This window comes from Poecilia mexicana, unplaced genomic scaffold, assembly GCF_051168715.1.
Source record: "Poecilia mexicana isolate PSO_F unplaced genomic scaffold, ASM5116871v1 scaffold_6, whole genome shotgun sequence".
Lineage (NCBI taxonomy): Eukaryota > Metazoa > Chordata > Actinopteri > Cyprinodontiformes > Poeciliidae > Poecilia > Poecilia mexicana.
Window position 1 is genome coordinate 23918628 of NW_028263375.1, and position 25127 is coordinate 23943754.

The 25127-nt window shown below is 40.4% G+C and overlaps 1 protein-coding gene across 1 annotated transcript; it reads left to right on the top strand.

The window, feature by feature from the left end:
• Window positions 1-20104: 20104 nt before the first annotated feature.
• On the top strand, window positions 20105-22862 carry pthlhb (parathyroid hormone-like hormone b). Its single transcript, XM_088006782.1, has 2 exons — window positions 20105-20219; window positions 20800-22862. Exons 1-2 carry the CDS (start codon window positions 20116-20118, stop codon window positions 21188-21190), a joined length of 495 nt encoding a protein of 164 aa, XP_087862908.1. The 5' UTR covers window positions 20105-20115; the 3' UTR covers window positions 21191-22862.
• The last annotated feature ends 2265 nt before the right edge of the window (window positions 22863-25127 follow it).

Here is a 25127-nt window from a genome sequence, read left to right on the forward strand (position 1 = left end):
ATATTCAAGAAACTGGAATATGACTGTATTCTAATTTAGAGCAACATTTAAGCAGGTATTAAATATACTTAAAGCTATATTGCTGTATTTAAAAAGTAACTTTTTTTTAAATACAGATGTAACATTCTAATTTTAAATATCACGCTTTCAATAACTGCAAGTGAAAAATCATCACAATTGACAGAAATAAAGACTTTCAAACATCCATGTGTGTGTAATTCATTCATATAAAGCAGGGATGTCGAGCTCATTTTCATTTGGGCCATATCAAAAATCTGAATGTTCTTTAAGGGCCGACTGTGCCAGAATGTATTGATAAAACCAGTTAAACAGTTAAAGTATTAATAAATAGCTCTTCCTCCAGGATTTTGTGATGGGTTTAGTGGTTTTTTTCCAATCAAAATTACATATTTTGTAGTGCCAGTTTAGAAATATTTGTAAGGAATTTGTACAATTTTTGCTCCAATGCATGATGTTAATAATTCACCATGACTGCAACTTGACATCAAGTAAAGCTGAGGCAGTGGTCAATTAAACTTAATGTCTTTGACCAATTTTGAGGAAGATTTGCTATAAAATCAGAACAAAAAGATTTGTTGATTTTGTGTACATGTTGCAGATTTCTAAAAAACTGGAAGGACTTATTGATGAAATCTGGAGTTTAGAGGGCCACGTAAAAAGCTACGGCGGGCCAGATTTGGTCCCCGGGCCTTGAGTTTGACACCAGTGATATAAAATGATAAAAATCCTGAAATAAACATAATTTTTGATAATATTCTAATTCATTTAATGCTGTTCTGAGGGAGCCTCAGAGATTTGGTTTTTGAGAAAAATAGTCAACTGGATTATGAAGGCGAAGAAGCAACTCCAGACATCAGAAAGGTGTGGAGAAGAAAGCCGTTTTTTAGAAAGCTTCATTCAAAGTTTGACTGAAACCACAGGAAACATGTAGAAGAAAAAAAGCTCTGGTAATGTAAGACTAAAACTGAGCTTCTGAGTCTACAAGCAAAAAAACAAAAATCGTGCTCTATGTACTAGTTTGTGTTGGTCTATAACATAAAATCCTAATAAAATACATTGAAGTTTGGTTTGAGGATCACCTTGAAAACATTCAGAGTACGTAGGGTTTTACACTGTAAGAACATAAAAAAAATAATAATTTAAAGACTTTTTTTTTTCCTTTTGTGAAACGACTCAATGGTGCTTTTGGCACTAACATTGCCGGTGCTGCAGGAATATTCCCTGTCCATACGAAGGGCTTAAGCAACCGGTCAAATATGTTATGAATAAACCTTTTACAAAGTAACTGAGATCAGACCACTAAAATCTGGCTTTACCATCTACACTTACCATTATCCACTTATGGCCGCCAGATGACAAACTGCAAACCCTTTAAGCTGTCTGCTCGACTTTGTTTTAGTATTTTCTGACATTTCCTTAAGTGCCTTCTTGCATCGACTGCCATTTTCACTGTTGGTTTCTGCTGAAGAGCTGTCGAGTGATGGAAACAGAATGGCAACTCTAAGAAAGTCAACACTTTAATGAGTTCAAAGAGCACCGGGGTGGTATAACCCAACTTCAGACATGTATTACAATAAACCTACTGTCAGTGATTGACTTCTGAGGTGGCTTTTGTTTTGTTCTCCAGCCAAGGGTGGATGTCCTCCAGATTTGTGGGTCTATGAAAGTCGTAAAATTCATTGATCATCAGTCCAACACAAAGATATCTGGAAAGTGAACATAATACTCTGCCCTGTCTCACATTCTTTACCAACGTTTATGAATCGTTGCACATTTTGTCCAAGCTTGTAGATAATCAAACGGCCAGCAACCTTTCCTGACCGTTCCCTTTCTGCAGGAACGCTGAAACATTAGTGCTGACATGACACTTTCCTGGCCACTCACCTGCAGGAAACAAAGTAAAAAAAAACAAAAAAAAAAACAGTTTTCATTTTAAACATAAAAGACTGCTGATCAGCTTATATTTTGTTTTCAGCACGCCAATCTACAAGTTCCTCTAGGTCCAGGCTTCCATCGGCCGCAAAAACCTACACATTCCTCCTCTGGGTCCGACCGCAGAGGCAGCTCGCCTCCTCCGTCGACCAAAACTCACTGTGAACGTTTCAAAGAGGAATTGACTCTCCAAGAAACACTGCCAGCTTTACCACTGAAATAGATTTCAATAAATTTTAATTTCCGCAGCCACTTTTCCTGGTCTTGAGAAGGTAATGAATTAGCAAACAAGGGCCTCAAAAGAATTCCCTCCCATTACTCTTTGCTCAATGAATTACTGTCGACCACACAAGAAAAACAAAGGATGGCAAGTTTATTTTGCTGCGGTGGGCCGTTTCAACATAGCAATTATTCACTGACACCACCATCAAAGGTTCTTCAATCAAAGACAGAGTACTCTGTAATGCATCGTCACATTATTATTAATAAAAATAAAAATAAAAAAATGGAGGCATGTTTTGTATATTTTGACACAGGAAAAACTTACACTTGCTCAATATTAGTGCTGGAAGAAAGTTATTGCAGCAAAACTGACTAAAATGATGAAAAAAAAACAAAAAAAACAGTCACATAAGGTCAATAATCAGCCCAAACTACAACGCAGTTACAGTTATTTTTAAGAGGACATTGAAAGTATGTTTTTAAAGAACAAAAATACAATATTTACTGTACAGTTCTGTAGAACAAACACAGTTTTACGCACAACTTAGCAGATACAGTCTATTCAGTGTAAATGTCAATAAGATAAAAATGTTTAAAATAGAAATAAAAGCAAACAAACAAACAAACAAAAAAAAACCCTCAAAAATTTTTAATCATTATCCAAACATGTAAACATGTCTTTGCATGTACAGCAAATTACAAAAAAGTTTCAGAGCTTTTTGGGATTCTGTTTGAAAAACCAACGCAAAGCAGCACAACATTGTAAAGCGGAAGAAAAAAAAATAATTGGATTTACTAATTCTACCACAGATTTTTAATGAGGTTGAGGTTTTGACTAGGCCATGCTGCTGAATAAATAACTCTTGACCCATCCTGACGCAAGCACGCTAGTAAGGTTGAAGATTTATCAAATGCGAGGAAACCTCTCACTGCTTTGGTGAACTTGGTCGCTCCCGTTGCCCAGAGCGTCCCCGTTTTTATCTGCGTGAGCTCGCAGTAACTGTGGCCGTCTGCGTCTGCGTACGTGTGCGCTTAAGTGGCCTGCGTGTGGCCAGACTCGACGGGCTGATCTTGGCCCCCGGCTCCTGCTGGCGTTCAGCGTGTCTGTAAAGAAACAGCTGGAGGCAAAGCCAACACCGGTCGCACTCAGGAGCTCGGCTCTGCCGGCGGCGACAGATTCCAGAACTTTCCACCGGCCCGCGTTGCCATGCCAACGGGTCTTGGCACGCCGCGGCTGTCCTCATCTGCACACCTGGCCCACCAAGGGTCCAGAATCACCTCTCCTGTCGCTGTGTGATGAACAGGTCATTTACAACCCAAGTGTTTGTGTGTTTTTCAGAGTTATGGGCCCGGGTAAAGAAAACAGCACGGCGCTGGACCTCCAGCGCTTCGCTCTAATCAAACAGAGCCGAGGATCGCAGCCCTGTAGACTAGCTGGGCTTACATTCGGTCAGGCTGTTACTGTGGAAAAGAAGAGTCCGTTAATAAAACAGTTCAGTGAGGACTTGTTGTTGATTGTCTATGATTGGATGCTCTTGTGGCTTGAGTTGGACTTATTGGCATGGAAAAACAAGATTTGCAACTCCTACAAGAGTTAAATCGGTTCTCACAGACTGGTTCTGTAGATACTTCTATGTATATTATTGCAAAAGACATTTTTTTTTCAAACGCCTTGGTGCGGTGATCTTTGCCAACAGGTGGGGTAAGGTAAGGTCATTTTATTTATGGAGCACATTTTCAGCAACAAATATTTATAAGTTGAAAGCGCTTTACATGAATTAGATGGGAATGAAAGAAAATAACAAAGAGCAAAAGAAATAAAGAAAAGAAAGAACTAACATGTAGTTAGTTTATTCTTAAACTAACTACATGTTAGTTTAAGAATAAGTCCGCAATTTATAAACAAGTAGGCTTTTTTTTTCTGTATTCTTGTTCTGATAAAACTAGACGGTGCTTTCTAAATTTGTTCTAGATTTGTAAAGTAACAGGAGTTTCTCTGGGTCTTAAATGTTTAACGCTAAGGTAATGAGTAGTTTCTCTAGAAAAACTAATGGGAGTTTTCTCTGGATTCTAAGTTTGTTCTAATTCCTGTTCTAGGTTGAGTGAAGTATATAAACTACATACTATAAGCTAGAGTTCTGGTTTGCTATAATAAGTATAAGTACTTCATAATTTATAAGCTATTAGGTGGTTTCTCTGGATTCTTGTTCTGATAAAGCTAAATGTCGCTTCTCCAAGTTTGATTCTACAAAGTAGATTTCAATTTACTATTCTGATATCCTCCAAACATTTTCTTCCTGTCTTGAAACGCCTACCTGCGGACAAGATACCTGTGTGAAATTTTCTGTTTGTTTCATCAACTCTTCAAGCAAACTAAAGCACATTAATTAAAAACACGTCAGTCGGTGCGAATCTGTGGTTTAGCTGTAGCTAAAGCCAGATGGAGACCCGAGACCCGATTCGCTAAAGTCATAATCCTCTGGTGTTACTATGACTGCATACACATTAGTGAAAACATTACTGACTTTTTTACAACAGCAACAACAACAAAAAGATAATCAGATTCACATCGGTGTGATAAACAGTGACATAGGCGCAAGTCAAGAAATAGCATCGTATTTTGCAGACTGAAAACGAGATAAAAGATTATGAAACCAGAAAAACACTGCGGTACGAGCGTAAAACGGCCAGACTGAGACCATTACTCTCATTACGGAGGCTTAATGTTGCATTTACCTTCAGAGTTAGGAATGACCTCACACCCTTAACTATGTTTTGTCTGCAAGTCAGAAAAAACAGTTGAATTTGCCCAATGTTTTGCTACGTGACCTGGCTGCAATTTGCCATACAAGCAAATAACCATCATGTCATTATGGAGGTTACAGAGTCGTACTCAGTAAAATAGAAAGTGCCTCCCAAAGAGGCCTGTTAGTCAGACCAGAATTACCTTTTGAAAATAACAACCCTCATTAAGCATTCTTTTAATTAAACACACCACATTTCTGCAATATTTTCTACTGGTCTGACGTAAAGTTCTACTTTTAGCAGAAAAACCGTCAAAATGAACAGAAATAAAATTTTTGTGTAATTCGTCTACTGTTGATAATGTGTTGCTGACATAAATGAAGTTTTGTCATTTATTGAATATGACTGTAAATGTGATTATTACTAGAGTATGTGGTATTCTGTGTGTTTGACCCAATAAGTCCTGAAGTACAATAGCCTGGGTACATTTTAATGGATGTATTTTTCTTCATTTAAAAACAAACTCTACATAAAGCACATGGTGACAGTGGAGAGGAATTACTTCTCAGTCTTAACGGCCATCTGCTGCCACTCACCGGGGGTCAAGAGGTCAGACTGTAGTCGGAAAAGACAGAGACGTGTTGGTCCAGGATGAGTTTTTATGGGAAGAAATATCTCTATCAAACAGAAATCACTGAATCAATAATTTTTTACCATGGAACAGATCAACAAATCAATTACAGAAGCAGTTCTGTTAATAGTCCTGTCCTGTCCTGGTAAACACAGAGTCACTGAGTCACTTTAAGAGAGCCGAGTAAACAGAGGGAGAATTACTAATAAAATGCCAGTCCATTTGAAAAGTATCTAAACTTTTATCTAAACTCCTTTTAGTTAAAATTATCTTTAATAAAGTTTTGCATTCCAAACTGTTTGAGGAGATTTCCTTTACTTAGATTGAAGCTTTGTCGGCTCCAGACCTTTCACATGTTTTTGTTTTGTTGCTGTTGCCCAGAGCAACAGCAGCTCTGTTTTTAGTGAAAAACGTCTTGGTTCGTTTTGTTTTAATAGATCCTATCATTTTACTTCCTTCATGAGTCAGGTAACAAAACCATTGCCGGTGAGTGTAGCCAGTTGTTGCCGTGTCAGGCTGTGATTTTATGCCATTAGATAAACATATAATTACAGAACAGCAAAAATACGGCACATTTTTGTCACCAACATATCTCTGTATGTTGGTCAAAAAGTAAAAACAAATATTACCTATCAAGTGGAGTTTTGGTGTTAAACTATTAATAGTTTAACACCAAAGTCTCTACATTCTGTAGAGAGACGTCATCCTTACTGGCCAAAACACAAATAAATATAATTGATTAGTAATTAAGAGCATATTGTTCATTAAAAAGTTAACAGCATGAAATTACTGCTGAGAAAAGACAAAACTTGATGCTGTGAAAAGGGAATTTTACCTCTGGAGCCTTGAGTTGTTTTCAGACATAAACTCAAGATCTTGGCAGCAAACTAACGATGTGGGTTTGTTTTTTGTTTTTTTTGTTTTTTTGTACTTATGACTAGCCATTCTAATTCATTTTTGGAAAAAGAAAAATGTCATAACCTGATATTCAAGGAGGAGAAGTAAGAGGTTAGGCACATCATAAAATGCACATTTCACCTGGTTTATTTTGGCTCAAACATCTTTTAAAGCAAAGCTTAGCGGAGAAACTATTTTGAATTTGTGCTGGACGCAGTCGCCACCCAGGATTCTCCGAGTGTAAATTTACACACAAACATTCTCTCCCACAGTCGGGGTGGAGCATAAAGAGAAAACACGATTTGTGCGTGGATGTCTGACATGTGAGCACTTTGATTGATGGGCAGCTGCAGCGCACAGGCCGATCCTTATTGAAGGCGAGAGGCTGCCAGCTCTGACGGATGCGTGGGCTTCGGTCTCCTTGGTACATGATCAGGTGTTTGACTGTCTGGTAGGAAGGAAGTCCTTATTAATTTTGAGAAGGCCACGGCTCAGCAACCTCAGTTATGCCTGCTCACACACACACACACACACACACACACACACACACACACACACACACACACGCTCACAGATACATGCTCACACGCAAACAGAATCCCATCCAAACAGCACACGCCTGCTCTCGCTGTGGTTCGTTACCGTACGGGAGAGCTGGTGTGCTGTTACATGAAGAGGCCTGATTGGGTGCAGAGACGAACAGCTGCAAAGGTGTTAAAATAAATCCGAAAACATCTGGGATGTTTCTTCTGGGTGATTTTTATTTTTATTTCCTAGATTTTATTGCAGGAAGATGTTTAAAATTTGTATATTTTTACCCACTTGGCACCGGTGAGACTAGTGAACAAATAGAGTAAGGGTTGTCCCAGTATACACCTGAGTGTCCTGTCCAAACTAAACTCTGATTTGTGGATTTGACGTCAGTTTCATCCACAGTGTTAGCTGGGGAGCCATGAGGCCAAGTTTTGCGCAGCTATGATTATTAAAATGAACATCTGGAAAAACTGCATCACTGCTTTTGAGCAATATTTTTGATGATCTAATAAATGTGGATTTTCCCTAAAAATCTAGATGTGTCTCAAATCCCTCACGATGACTTTTTGGCTGTGACTGTGCGGTATTATGTGTTGCTTATTCGGTTGTGCTCAGATGCCGTCAAAGTGTCTGTGTAGACCACACAGCAGATTTTACTTTGTTCAGATCCAAAGTGTTACTGTTCCTACATCCAGACAGTAAAACTTGAGACAGATAATCTAAGAAAAAAAGAAAAGTAGACTGCTCTTCCTCCTCTCAGCGGTCCTATTGCCATCTGTAGAAATGCCCCACTCCTGATCAGAAATGACCAATCATAACCAGGTGGAGGGTTTTAGCGCTGACAATCATGCTTATGCATGCATCACTCATGTTGTTCCCCCTTGCTCTGAGCTACGCTGCAGTTAATTCACCACAATGAATGCTCAGGCCATCGGTGACGGCAGATAAACGATTTTCCTGGAAGGTTAAGTTGTTTCTCCACCATTTGCACGTTGAGCAGCATATAAACGAGCATTATTGACAACACTAGGAGCTTTCTCCTTGCTCTGATTTGTTGTTTCTAACCCTAATCTTAACCCTTTTACACAGATTATCTGTCTCATAATGTATTTAAAAAAAATAAAAATAAAACAGATGTTCTACAAAATTTTATTGATTCTCCTTGGATTTTTTTAACACTTCAAAATACAAGACAATATAGGAAACAGAAAAAGCAGCTTAAGTTTTAATGGATTTTTTTTGGAATTTAGAAAAACATTCATATTCATATATTTTGATTTGTAAGTAATCTCTATGCAAAACTATAGATATGGTTAAACTCTAAACTTAATTTAAAAAGAAAAACGTTTTAGTAATTTTTTTTTTCCATCCCTGATTTTCTACAGAATCGCTTAACTTGTAACCACTTCCTTCACAATACGGCATTATTTAAAGTTTCAAAGTGGTCTTTATGCTCGGTCGCTGGCACGGGAATTTCTCCCCCTGCCCTCCGCCCCCCCCCCCCCCCCCGCTGACGTGAACAGAAACGACTGACCTGCAAAACGAACATATCACACCTACGCAGCCACTTCTCTCCCACCATTAACACCAAACCTTAAGCAGCTACAACAGCTCCTTTCCCCTGTAATCCATCTGCACCACAAAGCTGCGCTCTCCCTGGGGGCACGGCAATATAAACATGTTCAGCTTGCCTCAGTATTTCCAATGCCACCCATGCAAGCCTTACCCCATCTGAGAGAAAGAGGATCTCAGTCTGAATAAGTGCCGCTTTATTTACGATTCTTACAAAACAAACTTTAAAAAGCTTAATTCCCTTTTACTCATGCAGCGGAGACGCAATGAAAGCCCGGCGTTATGTTACAAGGGCCGGGAGACCATTGGCAGCATTAAATAAACAGTTGTGAGCTCTGACTTCCTTCCTTGCTTTACAAGGGGATGCAGATTGAAGAGACGTTCTGGCTGTTGTGAGCAAATTCGCCTCATGGATTTAGACTGCTGGAAAACCACATTCCGACAGAAAACTAGATGTCTGGCTAGGGCCCATGTTTGAATTACGCTTGGTGTTGATTTATCTCCTGCCCAGAGAGTGTAATTGAATGCTTAATAGACTCACTGTTCATTAGCAGATTTAGATTTCTGTACATTTACATAATCAGAACCTTGTCATAGCATAAGAAAATGCTATTTTTGAGGTTTCCGCACGCTGGGTGGCCACTGGGAAATCATAGAAATCGTCTACGAAAGCAAGATGAAACAGTCACAACAGCTGTCACAGTTTACAACATTCGTATTTATATTACAATGTTTTAAAACAGTTCTTCATTAAATAAATGCCAGGTAAGAAAAAAAAAAGCAAATGAAGTTTAGTTTTAGTTACAGCTGGGTCGTTGCGTGTTTGTTTTTGATGGCTGTGCTGTTAGCTTAGCTGTTTTTCATTGTTGGTTTCAGAAGAACCTTGGCAAAAATCAAAATATTTACAGTCTTTTTAATGTTTTTGGTTGGCAGTACTTGCTGCTTCACTGGAAACTTTTCTGACTTTGGGTAAGTTTCAATTTATATAGGGGTTGATCTATCGGAAAAGGAAGCAATGAATTTTAACAAAATACGTTTTATCATCACTTGTCACCGTTATTGCAATAAATCCTTAAAATGTCTTGATAAAATTTGAAGCTCACATCACGGCCAGTCCTTATTGTTCACCTTCCAGCAGGAAAACAACCCTAAACATGCAGCCAGGCTGGTTAAAGCTAAAGGATATCCAAGATTTGGAATTATTTTATCAAAGTTTAGACTTAAATCTAAGTGAAAATCTGGGTGGGGGGAGAATTTAAAAGGACCGTTCATAGGTGCACTTCGTTCAACAAGACTATCGCTCAAGATCCCGACGCTGCGGGCTTGTTGCTGCGGTGCGACGAGATTCAAGGGGGTATAAATACTTTTGTGAGGCACGGTATCAAACCTTAAAATTAAAAAGAAAATCTAAAAATTCCCCCACTGAAGTTTCTCCAGTCATATTTTCTAGTACTTCGAGACTTCCTACTCTCTGGTTTCTACATTAATGTCCTCTAGGGTTGTCCAAACTCTAAAATGAGTGCCACGTTCTCCGGTTCTCTCGGAGAAGCAGAAAACTGAGAGGTGAAAACTGAGGCCTTGGGAGTGCCGTGCCAGTCACCGTGCCCTGGTGAGAACGAAGCGGGTGGCCTCGTTCGACACAGGATAAAGCTGTCCAGAGGCTGCCTTCAGCATCCGCGTCTGTCTGCCAAGCACTGTTAGCGTGTCCCAGGGCTGGCCGGGAGGACAAGACTGCTCAACAAGGCCTCTGCATTGAGTGCGGTCCATTTAAAATAACCTACGGATAAATAAATACAAGACCAAAGTTCACTGTGCCGTAATTGGCCAGGAAACCAACAGAGACAAGCTCATTTACTGTAAATGGATCAGCTTAGAGTCTGAGAAGTGCACTTGGCCGGGGCTGTGCATTATAACGATTTGGAAATTTTCAAGTGAAGCATAGTTTCTCGCGTTGAAATATTCACACTGAGATGGCTTGTATTTTTTCACGACCAAATCCTGACTGCGTGGGCATGCCAGAGCAGGTAAATATAGCTTGATGTAAAAAAAGAAGAAAAAAAAAAAGACGCCTATGAATGATGTAGAACAAAGTGATATGCACACGCTTGAAAGGATGACAAATTCTGAAATCAGGATTCTACAGGCTGGGATGGGAAAGATTTTTAAGGCATAGGTGTGTAATCTCACTCTTACCCTCACACACACACACACACACACACACACGCACACACACACACACACACACACACACACACACACACACACACACAGTGGTTTGCCTGGCCAACCTTGTTGACCCACTAGCTTAGCTGTGGTTGCACGCTGGACGCAAAGCACTCATTAACGATTTGAGCCCGCTCTTCACTTATGCAAACAAACAGAGTCAGCCATCATTACCGTAACGCCACATGCGTGTGGTCTGCTCCATCAGACCTCTATTGATTATTCGGTTTTGGTTTTTGTAATTTATTTATTGTATTTTATTTTTTTACGTTTTAGTAAAATAATACGATTTGTCAGGCGAGGAGAGGACAGGAAGATCTCCAACAGTCGTCGCCACAAAGCGTTTCAAACACCGGTGGGCACCGTGTCCAGACATTACGCTGGTCGCAGTAGCCGCTGCAGCGCCACGGCCAGCCCCACCGCATCACTCAAAGCCACAAAACATAAAACACCACAGTGGGTTTTATGTTGTGTGTAAAACGCCATCGTAGCTCGGGGCGTTTGCCCCCCCTCTCCGCCGGCTCCGTTTTCTGCCCCGAGACAGAGCTATCTTTACATGGACGAGCTCTGACTGTGAGCGCTGCCCTGTATGTTGCTTGGCAGCCGGGCCGAAGTTTATGGTAATGGTTTGGGTGATAGGTCAGGGGCATGAGGGTGGTGGTCACTGTTGATGGCTGTGTGGGGTGTCAGGCCGCGTCCAGCTGGCCTACGAGTCGCTCCTGAGGTCAGTGTGTTTGTGTGAGGCTGGAGGGGCGAGGGGGCAGAGGGGGGCTTAGACATTGGGCAGCTTGTGGTTTAGGTTTGCGGGACAAGTGTGGGGTAAGAGCCCTCCCGCTCCCTTCTTCCATTAGGCCCGGAGCACAGGGCCCACTGCAGAGAGTCGAGACCTGAGCCCCTCCGTCACCCCCGCCCGCCGCGCCGCTGCAGCTGCAGCTGCCAAGAGAGAAATGCTAATGCGCTGGGCACCTTCCGAGGCCAGGTCAAAGACTGAAGCTGTTGACTTATTTTTTGCGTTTGGAATCAATCAGAAATACTTTCTAGGACACTTTTTTTTTTTTTTTTTTAATCACTCACACAAAACAATTCAGCTTTTACATGGAAGCTGTAAAATAATAATAATAATAACAATAATAATAATTATATATATATATATATATATATATATATATATATATATATATATATATATATATATATATATATATATATATATATATAAAAGAGCACCACAGGTCAGATGAGCCTAGCCGTGCCAGGGAGGAATCGTTTCATCTTAGAAATACATTTTACAGGCAAACCGTCCAGTGGCAAATATTTCCTGTCTGAAAAATAATGATTTAATGTACCTGCACTCTAGACCGAGTCCGGACAGCACGCTTTTGTCCTCACAGGACCTCCCCGACTCGCTGTCTCCAGGAGCCTGACATTTATGGCGAACATAAAAACAATATGTAGTTGTAAATATGAACTCGGCCCTGCTAAGCACTACCTGAGGAGGATTACCGTACATCAAGCAGCTGAAACAGAAACAGACAAATCTTACAGCTCCGTTTGGATCAAATAAATGCGCGGCGCGGGAGGCCGTGTTTGGTTAACCCTGAGCAGGAATTAGGTAATGTTCAGGATGTATGCCTCTTTAAGTGGAGAAGTGGCGACCCTTCTCTGACACTCTGACTAAACGCTCCATTGTGCATTGTTGGACAAAACCTAAAAAAAATGTGCATTTCGAGTTGGAGTTTTTCCCTCTGAAGTGTGTAACGCATGAACTAGTTTAACGTGCTATGTTTAACATCGTTGAAGTCATGGTTTGGGTCTTAAGTCTCTTTTTTAGGGTAAAATGTTTGTTTTCCTCTTAATATCATTATTTGATTGTATTTTCAGAGGAGTACCAGCAATATTTCTATGTATGTATTTTTGCTTCATTTTTAGAGCCTCAATGAAATTTTTTATCTTAATTACTCAATTAGTTTCTATGGAAACTATATCAATTTAGATTCAGTGCCCCCCATTTGATTTCCTATGAGGTTTGCGGCTCGTTTTTTACTCAGCATCATTTGTTGTGATTGGTAATATTCAAGCCAAATCCGCATTTTATTTTATTCAATCCACATTCAACCAATAAACTAAATATTTCTGGAAAATCTTACTACGATTTTGATTTGTCGCATTGAGGCCTAAGAAAAAAAACGTAAAAAGGATCAAAATTAAAGTAATTGATCAGAACATTTTTTGTGAGTTTATGTTAAGAGCTAACAAGGAGCTCATATCTTAAGTAAATAAGTCTCTTGTCGTCACTTTGTTTAAATCCAGACTAAATGGTCCCTAAAGCTGAAGCGAACAGCTCGTCTGAGTAGACTTTTACTGTTTTAAAGCAATTCCACTTTCCACATTATTTTTTAATCCAGCTGCCCTGAAATAGAAAAAAAAGTTACATTTCATATTAGTTAGAAATTTGCACAGCTAAAACAACAGAACGATTTAGTTTCAGTCACGCCGGAAGTCCTGTGTGAGCCGAACAATGATGACCTCAATCTGACCTCATTACTCGGGGGTATGATGAACAAACTTAGTCATTTCTCTGTCACTTAAAAGCAACCGTGAGTTATTATGCTGTGGTTGAAAACCACCCACTAACCTAACCCCAGCCTTAAAATGTAAAACTGTCTTTTTATGGACTGCATGAAACCTGGCTGTAAAAAATGACCAAGAAACCACTGACTCAAAAGAAAACCGGTTGGATCGATTCGACGCTCTGGTCTGCTGAACATTCATTTGAAAGAAGCAGAGCTGCTGAAAACAGCCAAACCTGGAAGAGGGGAGGGAGGCTAAAGAGCTTTCCTCACATGACGGTTATGATTAGTAGGCGTGAATGAGCTGCAGAAGACTCCAAAAAAAAAAATGCTCACAATAAAACATTTTAAAGCGGGCTTCAAATGAACTACCTGAAATGGTCCGTACAGTAACGCGTGTTAAGAAGCCATTAAGAGGGAAAAGCAGCTCTGCAAATGTAATTTTTCAAGTGAGGTTTTCCAGGATAACAAACTTTAGGTTCTCATATGAGCACTTCGAAGCCATGAATGCACCATAAAAGGGACGAAATATACTTTAAAACCTCAAATATTTGAAAGAAAAGAAAAAAAAAGAATGACATTTAGTTTGAAACGCTGCCGCACTCAACCTGTTTTAAGATGCCTCGGATTAGGTTGAAGTGAAAACCTAGCGCGTGTTGTTGATGTGTAATAACGTCACTAGGAAAGAGAAAATTTTGAACCAATACATCACGCCTACATAAATTACATGGTGAATAAATGTAACAGAAGTAGGAACTGTTGCAGTTGCCCAAGCCAGAGTTTATGACATAATAGGGTGGGTCTTTTTCAGGGAACGAGGACAACACCTCTAAAAATAGGCTTGAAATGCTCTACGTGAAATAAATGTTTATCTTGGTGCCGGGTGCATGGGCCTGTTGTTTGGAGAACAAGGGTGCAAATACTTAGAAGCCTACCTGGGTGGGTGGGCGTGCTCTGAGTGCTGGACGTGTGAACGTGGAGTCGGTGCGGTGCAAGAGAGGGATGAAAAACGAACAGGAATACTGTTCTGTGTTGAGAGTGCAATTTAGCATGAATCAAAAGCAGCTTTCCTGGCTCCCTTTCCACAGGCTTCAGACTGCCAGGAAATGGGATTTTTTTTTTTTGCAGGTAAAGTCTTTGCAGAAAGGAATCAGATGAGGTATTTTTTTCCCCCCACGAAATGGTAAAGTGTTGGGGCTGACTCTCTGGAAACAGAAGAAAGTTTGATTTTGGAGAGGGAGCGCGGGGGTCCCACAGCTCCAAAACCTTCCTGGTCTTATGGCTGAACTGAATGATTACTGCTTGTAAAACTTTCAGTTTTCTATTAAATACCACCAACCCGACTTGCCCAACTATGCAACTAATCATCGCCACACAAAGAGATATTTTACAGATTTTAGTCAGGAAGGTAAATAAATCCAAAGAGTTTCTGCATACAGCCGACGGAGGATTTGAAATAGGTTGATTGGGCTCATACTTGTTACATCATAAAAGTAATAACTGAAAGAACAGAATTTCATTATTTCTCCTGTTTGCCAGAGTTGCATCATGTACATTAAAGGACAAATATGATAACTTTCTCCAACTTTTTTCAAATCTCCACATCCATTGTTGGCTCATTAGGTGATCACTTTGTTACTTTTCGCTCTTTGTACGGTGTCCTTGAGTGCCAGAAAGGCGCCTTTGAAATAAAATGTATTATTATTATTATATTATTATTATATATTTTTTCCCCCAAGTGTAAAAGAAGAAATAAGGACAAACTCTGCCTATAATTTCAACTCATGAATAATATGTATTTATGATCGGAGCAGTGGTTGATCAAGACATGAGATCAGGAGGCAGTTGAACGTTTCCTACACATAATCAGTCCATGTTTTAATCATAAGGCTTCAAATAATGTAGCAGGAATGTGGGCATCAGTCCTGCTTTGGGCATTGAAAAAAAAAAAATCACAAAATAAAACGTACTGAGAGCGGACATCACAAAACCTTTGGAGGATATTGCAAAAGTAAAGATGTCACGAAATATTTACAAGTTCACAAAAACGAAACGTTTAAGAAAAACAAGTTTTTGCCTATCTGTGGTATAAATAATCTGTTTCTTCTTTTACGTGTTTGCTAAAACTGCTATCATGTTGAGACAGTGTAATATGAGACAGATATTTTGTGAAAAGATTAGTCTCTTCCACCTTCTTTCTTAAGTGTTATTCCCATCAGAAGAAATGCACCAAAAACAACCAATCATAGCCAAGAAGGAGGGTCTTAGCGCTGCCTATCAACCTCATGTGCTCAATATGCTGATGGCGGAGAAACAACTTACTGTTACTGGAAAACCATTTATCAGTGGCTATGCTAACTAGTCTGAGCATTGAGAACAGACTGTGCTAGCTGCAGCATATAGAGCAATGGGGGAAAGTGGGAGGGAGGAATAACCAGCACCACACGGAGAGTAATTGACAGAGCTAAGACCCGCCTCCTGTCTCTGATTGGTTGTTTCTAGTTAGCACTGGGAGAGGGCAGAGGAGCCTGATTTTTTTCATGTCTCATACTGTCAAAATATAGTGACAGTTTCAACAAATGAGTAAAAAAATATACATATATTTTTAATAAAAGTTACTGCAGCTTTAACGGCTGAACACATGAGATGGGTTGCCAGAAGTTTCTCTTTCGCTTTAGTTTGCTAGAAAGTTTTTTTTTTTTTTTTGGCAACCTTGCCCAATTAAAATTTCTTACTAATCTCAAATTTGTTGGATAAGACACAAGAAAACAGTAGACGTTTCTTAGTAGATATATCAGGAACCAGCTGCAGATATCAAACCAACCGGGGGAAAATTATGTAATTTTGTTCTTTAGCACTCGGATAAAGAAATAAAGTCTGTGTTCTTGGGGAGCGTATATTGGCCTCATGTTTCCTTACCTGTTCTTTACTCCTGGCAGTCTCCTTTGAGCTTACATAATGCAGAGATAGACTGTGCAAGGTCAACCCAGTGGTGCTCAGATTGCCGACTGTTTCACACAGTCTCTGCGAAAATTAAACCCCCGCTGCAGCTAAATATCATGAGTACTGCTTCGAAAGAGCAGTAATTTATTGACTTTAATAAAGATAAAGTCATTTGTGGACATATTGTACTGACGGAGTTCACATTAAAGCAAAATAAGAAACCAGAATGAGACACCCAGTTTTATTATCTGGGAAACGTCGCGCTCCGTCGCCTTTATGGACCAGATCTTGGTCCCTGGTCGAGTAATTTGTCATAGGAGTGGCGCGAACCGTGTGGCGCCTTGTGCCTCAGCCTTGGCCATCGCTCCACTTGCTTCATGACCCTTCGACAAAAAGTGTTTTAAACAACTTTATTGGGCAAATTTCAATCTTTTTTTTTTTGCATAACTATTTCATTAAATTACCCATTTTTCCTCCCAAGTCGGACCGTTAGGAAAAGTAAATATGCTAGTAAGGATCTCTAATAAGCAGCTGGATATTTTCCTGCTAAAAAAATCTTTTTTTTTTTTGTCAAGAAGCAAATATGTTTTCTTTTTCAATTTGTAGTCAAGCAGTCAACACATCCTCATTATCAGAGAACAGCATATTTATTTTAGAAGTCCCAAACATTCTTCTTCTTTTTTTTTATGTGGTTTTAATCCATCTTCTTACAAGTCAACATATTGACTAAAACGACCATTTGACCTGAGCACAAAGTGCGATTAAAGGAAAAACGGACCACCAACAGTATCTCAGTCCACCAAGAACGCAGGTTTCCACCGACGAAGGAACAGCCACATAAAACCATGTAATCCTTGCACCGTCTTTATGAACCATAGAGACGTTAAAGGAAACATAAATGGATCACCGAAATCTCTGGGTTTTAACACAGTACGCTCTGTTGCCCAGGAAGAACTGGTCAAAACCCAGGAATGATTCATGGCAACGTTTAAAGGGATTGCACCAGGCATAAACTGAATCGAAGCAACAGCGCAGCACTCCTGGTAATTCTGCGCACACCCACACTAAATCCGATTTTCACTGTTAACTTTCATTTGTTTCCAATTACAGTATGCAATAATTACTTTGAAAGCTTGAAGAAACGGCAGAACAAACTGTACCAAATAAGAATTTATGGGACCAAGCTTGCCAGCTGCGCGATGATGAAGAAAAAGAACGTAGGAATGCAGTAAAATCTCTGTGAAAATTTAATTTTGTGGGATCTAAAGCTCTTTTTTTTTTTTGTCCAGGAAACACAAAATGAGTAGTACACAAACTGTTGTTCAACTGCTCATTTTGAAACACATTGTCTTGAAAAGTGCTTTGACCCCTTTACGACTGTAGCTGCCATCAGAAGTCACCAGGTGTGTCTAACTTAATCTCAGAATAATTACAGTCGTTCTTTGACGTCCTCAGAGGTTTTTTTGGGGGGGAACGGTGACGAGCGAGCAGCATCACGAAGGCCTAGAAACACACCAAAAGGTCAGGCATAAATATATCTAGAAGTGTGAAGCAGGGTTAGGTAGTAAAACAATATCCAAAGCTTTGAGTATCTCCTGGAGCTCTCTTCAATCCGTCGTCTGAAAATAGAAATAGTAAGGCACAACTGCAAACTTACGAAGACCGATCACAGAATCAGACAGGCTGGATACGGTGAGAACTGGAGCAGAGAAACGGCCCAGAGGTTCATGGTGATTTGAAGCTGCAGAGTGTCATGAGGCAAATGGGAAAACTACCAAAAACCAAAAAACAAAAACAAATGTACGTTGGTTTGTCCAAAAGTCTGGGCTTTATGGAAATGTGACAAAAAGAAAACCATTGTTAGAAGAAAGACGTAAAACATCCATCTGTTTGCAGTCCATCACTAAGAGGACGAAACAAACAAAAAGGAAAAGGCTTTGTTCAGTTGAGGACAACATTGTGTTTTTTGTTTTGTTTTTTGGTACATGCAAGATGATACACGTTCCAACAAAAACAATAAATAAAGAAAGGACACTTTGAAGCATCTCCGTGGTGATGCATGGTGGTAGCACCGTCATGCTGTGGGGATGCTGTCCTGACTTGACTTTAAGGCATGAGACTGAGGTTGAGATGAACCTTTAATGCTTAAAATCAACCATTCTCACCCTGCCACTCAACAGGAGTAACAAACCAACAGAAAAAGAAAACAACACGTCTGCATATCCGGAGGAGACCAGTGGAGTTTTTTATTTAACCCTGGTTGCTTCTTTCAGAAACCTTTTTAGGGTTACACATTTTAAAGTAAGAATTAAAATCACGCACAAAAAAAGCGACAACCTTACCACTGACCTTGCAAGCGTCAATGGAAAGCCCCTCATTTTTTTTCAATCCGCGCTGCAGTTTTTCCTGCCGATAAAGTTTAATAAATGTAAAGCCGCGCAACGTCTCACACGCAGTCGCAGGTTGCGCTGCAGTACTTAAATATTTCTTCCCATGTGCAGCTCCGACGCCGACCTTTGGAGTGTTTTTACGTCACGTTGTCACAGAGTTAATAATTTTATAAGACTTGGATCCCTATCCAAACAGCGAATCTGGGAGTAAACAGAGCCGCCATAAAACGACGCACTCTTCTCCTCTCTCTGCGTTAGGTGGATATGTGAGCGCCCCCCTCCCTCCCCGCCTCAGAAGCCACTGTGACCATTCGGTGGTGAGTTGGTTTGCCGAGGCAGAACGACGGTGAACTGAATGGTCTGCAGCGAGAGGCTGTGGGTTGGATTTCTTTGAGGTTATGGTCATTCTCCCCTGGGAGAGTGGTTAGGCCGAGGTGTTTTCCTTGGAGGAACCCTGCCCCTCGCCTTCAACCGTTCACTCTCCACTTGGTTAGCGTATGGTTACCCCTATACACTAATGTTTTCTACGAAAGATTTACCACTGCATGCTTTATTTATGGCCTCTTCTTGTTTGGGTGTGTGTAAAAGTGTTTGATATCATTAAAATAACATTTGCTAAAGAGTTTCTCTTTCTTTCTCTGTGTGCGGTGGCCCTTCGGGCGTCTTTCCATGTCACAGCAGGTGTGTGTGTGTGTGTGTGTGTGTGTGTGTGAAGGGTACAGGGGGAGGGACAGAGGTGAGGGGTTGGAAGGTTGGGGAGGGGGCACAGACTGGATGGAGGCTGAGGTGGCTGCATCTTCACCTAAAGCGGAGTTTAACTTTCACTCAGCTCCTCTTGCACACACAGGCTCCCTCACTGCGCCGGACTGAGATGTTTTCTTTCTCGGCTCGGGCCACCAGAGATGCTGCTGCTGCTGCTTCAGAGTAACTCTTCATAGAGCTTGCTGGAGAACAGAGTGGCGTTGCAACGCCGCAGCTAATGGGGCTGCTGCCACTGCTGCTGCTGCTCTTTCTATCTTTGTCCCTCTTTTAATTTGGACACTGGGGAGAAATAAATAGCTCCACACACACTGTTGGGAGGCAAATGAATGGAGGAGACTCGTGGGGAATTTCCCGAGGCTGACGTTACACCAAAAGAGATACTAGATGGACCGACAAAATGCACATGGCAGGATCATTTCAAATGTTTGCCAACATATTTTTCTCTGGAGTTTAATTTCTTAACCTTTGGCGTTTTTTGTGGAATTTAACTGGAAAGGTTGTGTAAGTTCAGTTTTAAAAAAAATCTATTCATTTATTTGTTTTATTAAACATTAGAAATCGATAGATAGCAGTAAATCTTAAAAATCTAAAGATGAATGAAATATGTTTTATTTATTCATTCATTCAGTAACTCATAACGTGATTTTGTTCTTCAGATTTTTGTGGATCAAGCATGTTTGCTTTAGTGCTGCTTCACCAGTGGAGTCTGGCTGTGTTTTTGCTCTGCTTCCCGGTGACTTTCGAGGGGAGAACAGCTGATGTGCTCATTAACAGAACGTAAGTCATATTTTACAGTTTACGACTGAATGCACAAACTTTAGGATTAGCATAAAAATGCCATTGTGCCGAAATACACTAAAAAAGTTTCAACTAATTCTATTTAGAAAATGCAGAACAATTTTACATGGACGTAATAAAGTAAGAAACATGTGTGTGTGTGTGTGTGTGTGTGTGTGTGTGTGTGTGTGTGTGTGTGTGTGTGTGGGGGGGGGGTTCTTTCTCTTAGGCTGGTCTTAAAGTCAGAGTAGTGACAGGTCTCAGACATGTTTGTGCTGCCACCTACTGTACTGAGGTTTCCTGAATCCTGACCATAAATTTTAGCTGCCTCACATAAACTCAACACTGCGGAGTGAAAAAACCCACCAAGCGCTACAGAAAAAGCTACGAATTGTTGTTCTAAATCTTTGAGATATACCAAATAAACATTTGATAATCATAAGAATGTTAGAAAAGGCTAAAAAGAAACAGCACATATTGTCAGTAGATTAAATATACGGAAGCCCCAAACATCAAAATTCAGCTCATTTTCAACACTTTCTCTCTGTTTTTAACAAACCCCCCTTTCTGCTTCTGTCAGGAGAAGGTCGGTGAGCCACGCCCAGCTGTTGCATGACAAGAGCCGCTCCATCCAGGAGTACAGGCGCCGCACGTGGCTGCAGGAGCTGCTGGAGGAGGTGCACACGGCCGGGGAGCACGCTCCACCTGTGCAGAGCCGGACCCAGAGCCAAGTGTTCAGCGGGAGCAGCCTGCAGCAGAAGCCCCAAGGGGCCAGCAAGGACCTCCTAGAGAGTGTAAACCTGGACGGAGCCGTCCCCCACCTCACCCAGGAGACCAACAAAGCCGCGGCCTACAAGGAGCACGACCTTAAAGTTGGCACCAAGAGGAAAAAAAAGCCCCGGTTAGGGCGACGCAGAGAGAACGAGAAGAAGAGGAGAAGAGCCCGCGCCGCCGTCGGGATGGGGCCGTGAAGAGACAAGGACCCCGTCTATAGACCCCAGGACGCTCTTTTTTTTTTTTTAAATGGTGCTGCACTAAGACACTGACACAGACTGATCCCTGACAGACTGTTTCTGGAGTCGGGGTTGTGCTTGTATGATAGAGTGTTTGTATTTTGCATACTTCCTGGAGTTTCAACATGAAATCTTAGGTTCATATTTATTAGGAAGATCGTCCCACCTCTGTAACTCGGTCGTTCCTGGGACGTCTTTTGTGTATGCATCATAATCTATAACCAAACGTGTAACAGGCCGAGCGGACGAGGAAATGCTTATTTTCCTTCCGCGTAAGAACCTAAAAGGAACAAGAAATCTGACAATCTGCTCAGGTCACATGGTCACGGTGAAAAGAAAGTACACCCTCTTCCGATGTCAGAAATTAACGCTCTGAGCTTAAAAGTACTTCTCTCTGACCTCAGGTGTATAAAAACCCACAACAGATTTCAGTACGTCATTAATCATTAAACAAAGATGAAGTCAATATGGCTGAAAGTCATTATGGCCTATGACTCAATAATTTGCTGAGCTGCCATTAGCTGGATGTAGTCACTCACATCGATGTGGATCCCTTTTCTTCCCCCCCCCCGCCACTCCTTTCTATACAGCATTTTGTTTGGTTGTTTCAGTGCGATTCTAGATTAGCTTAATGTCAGAAATATGGCTGCAGAACGGCCTCATGAAAACCTTCGCGTGCAGACTGGTTCACGTTCGGCTCACAGGTGAGTCCAGGTCCCCTCCAGATCATCAGCCCTTCACCGCCGTGTCTGGAAGCCGGGCTGATGGTTCAATGTGATGCTTTCGTCTCTCACCAAGCCTGGTCAAGTCAAGTTTTCAGTCTCGAGGTTCACACAGATGCATTACTGCAAACCTGACAGTATTTTGTGACGATTCTGGCAAACCTCATTAACAAGCTCACACTTCTGTGTCCTTTTCTGCTTGTACTGTCATAAACTTCTTTTGTTTTGCATTTACAGGCCTGTAGAGTATGAGGTGTACCTTTATGGATTCTTTGGCATTTATTTGAACATTGCACATTGGTGGAAGGACAATCTCTCCTGGGAAGATTGTCAACTGTCTTACATATTTTTCACAGAAGAAATAAACATCTCATCGTAGACTAAGAGGCATCAGCAGCAGGTTTTTCTCCTTGGCGCTATGGCAACAAAGATCTTACACCTGCCGATGGTTGTTCAATCAATCAAGCCGTTTCGATTTGCAGAGGGTTACCTTTCTTTTTGCCTGACTGTACCTCTGTTCAAACGGTTCAGCCATAATTTATTTCATTTTGAAAGCCTATATTTATTTTGTGAATGTATCACGGTGCTGCTGATTTAATTCCATTATGCACTTTAGTTACATACGTTGTGGTTGAATTTTAGCGTAGCGACTGTTGTTGATGGTACTGCTTTCCTTCCTCCTCACCTCAGATCCCTTATGGACTCATAACTTATCAGAGGCATCGTCAGAAAAACGCTTCTGTTGAATTAAGTTACAGTTTTGTTGTTTTTTGTTGTTGTTTTGTTTTTTGTTTTGCTTAGAATAAATAAGCCAAAGCTCAGCCCAGCTTCGTTGTTCTGGACTTGCACTGAGGGAATGCTGTACATGTTTCCAGTTAATCAAACATTAAAAAAGTAGCTTTTAGGTACTTTTTTGATTTGTGGTGTCTTTATTGACCGTGTTGCCAGATATGCACGTTATTCATGTTGCCAGATCGGGTCGGTTCAAGTGATTTTACAGTTCTGGACAGTAGAGGGTGTGGCTTGATAAAGTTGATCTCTGCTTTTTTTTAAAAACAAAAACGTGGTCAATAACAGTTAAATCCTGGCCTATAAAGCTATAACTCCTTTCCCCTCATAGATGACATTCCCATTTAAAAATGTCACTTTGCAGTTCTGTTTATCTTTGCTTGTCATTAAAATAAATCCATTAGTTGAGCTTAAACAACAAGGCAAAACCAGCTGAATTTAGTACTTTTATGACGCTGCAGCTCCCTGCAAAGATTAAAAATAAACATTGATCTAAATTATTAATTATTTTCAACTTCTTTAAAAAAAATAAAATAAAATAAATCCGTAGTCTTTAAATGTGAACACTGCTGCAATGTAGAGCTAATTAAACTGCAGGTTAGGCATTTCCTTTTTCCTAACACAATGACATCATGTGTGTGTGACGGAGAGCAATTAGGCTGCGATTCAGAGTAATTTATGGGTTAAAACTTACCTTAGAGGTTGGTGTGGAAGTACCAGAAACATATTGATGCTTATGTTGACTTTTTGGCTCAGGCAGCACACAACCAAGCTGTTAATGTCCCACTTGAGGACCCTGTGGCTTTTTTTTTTTTTTTTTTTTAACAACCACCGATAGAAAAGACACAGATACTGGTAATGGTGTGGTAACCAAATGCATCAACGTCAGCTATATCCTGTGCTAACAGCAGCAGTGCACAACCACAGGCCATTAGCTGACACAGAGCCATAAATGCTGTGGAAAGCCTGATAAAGCCACTGTCAGGAGCCTGCAGATCGCACAGGAGAAATCAATCAGAGCAGCACGGAGAAACATTAATATCTCTGTTCTGAAGGGGCTCATCATAGCGTGACTGATATTTAAAAAAGAAAACAGTTTCCACAGACAGAATTGGGTCATTTTTAATCAAGGCCACAGCTAGATCAATGCGTTTGCAGCATTAAACTAAAACCGAGCAGAAACCTGGAAGAGCTCTGGGAACATTTGTCATGCATCAAGCTAAGCAATCTCAGACGTTTTCTACAATGAAACAACACGACATGGATGTTATTACTGCTCGTAAACATTAAAAACCCTTTGAAATGCTCTATATATTTGTTTACAGCTGCAGCCGAGCACATAAAAGTGATTAAGTATGGACGTTTCACTGCCAACCTGCCAGGCATATGGAACATGTTACTGCTCTCTCTCTCTCGCTCTCGGTCAGCGGAGAACGTTTCTCTTTAAACCCAGTCGACTAGAATCAATTTGGTTCAAGTGATGTTTGCCGTTCATGCGTTCACCTTTCGCTGTCGCATTTTGTCATGAGTCCAAAGAGGCCGACGGTCCGCCCGGGTTGGAACGTTTCAGCGAGACAAAAAAATCAGCAAAAACAGCAACTTATTCCCCACATGTTATGTGGCACTTCAATTTACAGATGAGGCAGAGAAGAAACAGCTGAGGAACAACAATGGTGGGTGTAACTGTAATTATTCCTCCTTTATTGTCTTGGTATTGGTGAATTTAAAATATTTACTAATTTTCTTATAAACAAAGGTCTCTCCAGGAACAATAACACTCATAATAAGGAATAATAACAAAAACATTAGTTTGTTTTCAGAATATTTTTTGAATGTTTTTGCCTTTTCCTATAAAATGGTTGTGGAAATAAACACCCAGTTTTCTTTATATAGATCTTTACAAAAAAAACAACAAAAAAAACAAACATTTGCAGTAGTTTTATGTCCAAAAACTGAGACAGGAACTGCAGACCAGGTCAATATATCTGAAAAGTACATTTATTTAAGTAACTCGGCTAAGTGAAAATAATTATATAGATTAATTATAGACAGATTGATGTTTTCAAGCCTTTATTTTTGTTAATTATGATGATTTTTGGTCTGATGTAACATCTTGAATATGACATCGAACCAATAAGATCTGGGCTGATGAGAAGCATGTTTAGTATCTGGTTGCAGGTTGTTATTTTCAAAAGGTACTTTTGACAAATGAGCATCATCAGGAAGCATATTCTACTTTACTGAGTATGAATGTTGTCAGGGATGCTGCCAACAAAATGACAGTAACATTTAATTTTCCCTTTGACCAATTCAAACATAGTTTCTACTGGATTTTACACAATATATGAAATAGGTGGAAAAGGTATTGAAGTGATTTAATAAAA